Source organism: Carlito syrichta, unplaced genomic scaffold (genome assembly GCF_000164805.1).
Source record: "Carlito syrichta isolate Samal-C Ts95f unplaced genomic scaffold, Tarsius_syrichta-2.0.1 Scaffold305632, whole genome shotgun sequence".
NCBI classification, from domain to species: domain Eukaryota; kingdom Metazoa; phylum Chordata; class Mammalia; order Primates; family Tarsiidae; genus Carlito; species Carlito syrichta.
In genome coordinates this window covers 99,387-102,533 of record NW_007249728.1, presented here as the reverse complement: position 1 = coordinate 102,533, position 3,147 = coordinate 99,387, and the positions used below count along the sequence as shown (strand labels likewise).

The window sequence follows — 3,147 nt, the reverse complement described above, 5'->3', positions numbered from 1 at the left end:
CCCACGGGCTCAGGCAATCCACTCATCTCCGCCTCCCAAGGCGCGGGATGACAGGCTGAGCCACCGAGCCCGGCTACATTGTATATTCTTGCATGTTTAAACCTCAGTCATTTTCAAATACTCTTCATGCTCAAATCTGGTTTTGAACTCATCAGCTTTTGTTGCCTTTTAGTGCTTCTGATATTTTTTGTTTCGCTTCTTCCACATTGGCAAAATACTTCCCTTTGAGGACTTTTTATATCCAGGGAAACAAAAAAAGTCACTCAGGGTGAATAGAGCGGGCGGGACACAGAGACCATGCCATTTTGGGTCAAAAACTGTTGAACGCTCAGTGCTGTTCACTTGCTGTTCATGTAAGTCACTCTTCAAGAAATCGGCAGACCTATCAAAAGAATCTCCGTTAAAAAGTTCACCGAATGCAGCCTGATGCAGCCTCTCACAGCAACGCTAGCTGGTACACACATGCCATTGTATGCCTAGAACACTCACCTAGTGGGGCAAGCCTGTACTGCAAGGGGCCCTCCCTCGAAAAGGTAATTCTACTTTTTGGGGAATCCCCTCATACTGATGAACTTTAGTTTTAGCTAGTGTTTTCAAAGGCAGGGTACCAGGTTGCTTTTTTATTTGTATGCTACTTCAAATAATTCAGCAATGAATAGCTTGTGCCAGAAATTTCTGAAAGAATTGCAAGATCAGTGTATCTGTGTATTTAACATTTTTTTGAGCTGTTGCCAAATATGCAGCCTAAGAGAAGTTGTACTAGATTACATTTCCACCTCCAATTAAAAAGGTGGTGAGAGATTTAAGGGCAGCTACTCTAGTCACCCATTCGATCACTTTTAGGATATCTCCAGTTGGTCATTGCTTATGACTGGACTTTTTCTGTGATGGACATTCACTACCTTTCAAGATAGCCTATTGCATCTCTAGGTAACTTGGTTCTTGGTACTTCGGTATATAGAGTAAAAATATTCTTCAAGCTGCTTCCTATCGGTCTTATTTTTCCTTTGGGTGATTTCTTTTACAAAATAACTGTGATATCTGAAGAGAGCTATCATATCTCTTTGCCATTCTATTTATTTGTCATTCTCTCAGCTTTTTTTCCATAGCATATGGCTTACAGTTTCATCTATCTCTTCGGTGTCCCCATTTATCCCAGGGGTACCCCAAATTACCTGTACTTTTTGAAAACATGCTTTCCACATGCAGCATTTCCAAGTATGGAGCTGTTTAAAGTAGGGATGCCATCGTCTCTATTGTTTTGCAGGGTAGAAAAGTAATAGAATAAATTCTTTGTTTTCCTGAATGTGACTTGAATGTGCTTTCAGTAAAAGTAGTTTCTCAGAAGTGCTCTTTGTTTATATCTTTTATAGATTTTATAAATTGGTTAGCAGTTTTATGCATTCTGTTATCTAATTCAGTTTAATTATTTGTTAACTGTTTATTCATTATCAAAGAAAGTACGGTGTAAGAGAAAGAAACATGTTACTGTTAGAAATATGGGTATCATCAAATTAAGATTTTTGATTCTAAAATGACTAGGTTCCAAGACCAAAGATTAAGTTAAAAGGAGAAACTGGATATAATCTGCTGGAAATGATGGCCTATGATCGTCTCAGCCAATCAGGTAATAGTGATGTTCAACTGATTTAATTTAAAAAAGGAAAATTTCTCTGTTAAGGGATGTCTTATGATAAAATCTTCTGTCTGTCCAGGAGATAATTTGCCAGAATTATTTGTTTATTTTTGCCATATCAGATAGGGGCACAATAGATATGAAAGGGATTAGAAGAAATGGTATGTTCTCTCTTTATTTCTTTTTTTCTTTTTTTTCCTTTTGAGATAGGCTCTCAGTCTGTCAACCAGCCTGGAGTGCAGTGGTGTGATTGTGGCTCTCTGCAGCCTTAACCTCCTGGGCTCAAGCAGTTCTCCCAGTGTAGCCTCCAGAATAGCTAGAACTACAGGTGTGCACTACTACAACTGGCTAATTTTTTTTTAAATGTAGAGACGGGATCTCAGTGTATTCCCCAGGCTGGTTTCAAACTTCTGGGCTCAGGCGATTCTCCTGTCTTAGCCTCCCATGCAGTGGCTCATGCTGGGATTACAGGCATGAGCCAATGCATCAGGCCATATTTTCTTTTAAAGAAATATTCAGTATTGTTTGTTACCAGCTGGAGATAATATCTGAACTCTTCCTTTATCTAGCTGCTAGAGCTTCTGTCCTGAATATTTCAAAACACTTCCTGAAGCAAGTATGAATATTGATTTGCCAGCCATTTAACACCAGCTGCTTCTAAAACATTGTTTTTGCTGTGGGGATATAAAGATGATGGATATTTGTCTCTGTCTCAGAGCTGAGAGCATAGTGAGGAAGATAGAAGCTATATATTTACACTCTGTTAGGTTCCGGAGTTTGTAGCTTTCTTTCCATTTTTGGCCCTTTTTGTTTTGAGTTGAAGCATCTCACTCTTGCCCAGGCTGGAGGGCAATATCATGATCATGGCTCCCCACGGCCTTGATTTCTTGGACTCAGGTGGTCCTTCCTCCTCAGCCCTTCGAGTGACTGGGACTACAGGCACACGCCCACACGCCCAGCTAATTTTTGGGGTTTTTTTGGTAGAGGTGACGTATTGCTGTGTTGCCCAGGCTGGTCTGGAACTTCTGGGCTCGAGCAATCCTCCTGCCTCAGCATTCCAAAGTGCTGAGATTATAGGCATGTGCGCTGTGCCCGGCTCCATTTTTTGCTTTTTGGAATGGGCCCTAGAAATCTATGACATATTACCTGTGATTGTGCTAAGACACAAACTTCAAGGTAGCCGGGTGGCCAGTCTGTCAAGCGGTGAACTGGAAAAACAATGCTTTCCTGTCAGGAACATTTTTGATATAAAATTGAATGAACTTTTTAAAGAGCAAGAAGTAGGCCGGGCTCGGTGGCTCAGCCTATAATCCCAGCGCTTTGGGAGGCCGAGGTGAGCGGATTTCCTGAGCCTGTGTGTTCGAGACCCACCTGGGCAACTTGGCGAGACCTCATCTCTACAATCAATCAAAAAATTACCCGGGTGTGGTAGCATGCACCTGTAGTTCCAGCTACTTGGAAGGCTGAGGAGGAAGGATCACCGGAGCCCAGCAGGCGAGGCTGTGGTGGCC

General features: G+C 41.8%; 1 protein-coding gene across 1 annotated transcript in view; it reads left to right on the top strand.

Moving 5' to 3' along the window:
• Positions 1–3,147, top strand: part of LOC103264213 (E3 SUMO-protein ligase RanBP2) — a 51,755-nt gene that overhangs the window by 9,140 nt on the left and 39,468 nt on the right. Inside the window, exon 7 of the mRNA XM_008061859.2 lies at positions 1,543–1,627. Within this exon, the coding sequence (XP_008060050.2) occupies positions 1,543–1,627 (85 nt within the window). The remainder of the gene's footprint in view (positions 1–1,542; positions 1,628–3,147) is intronic.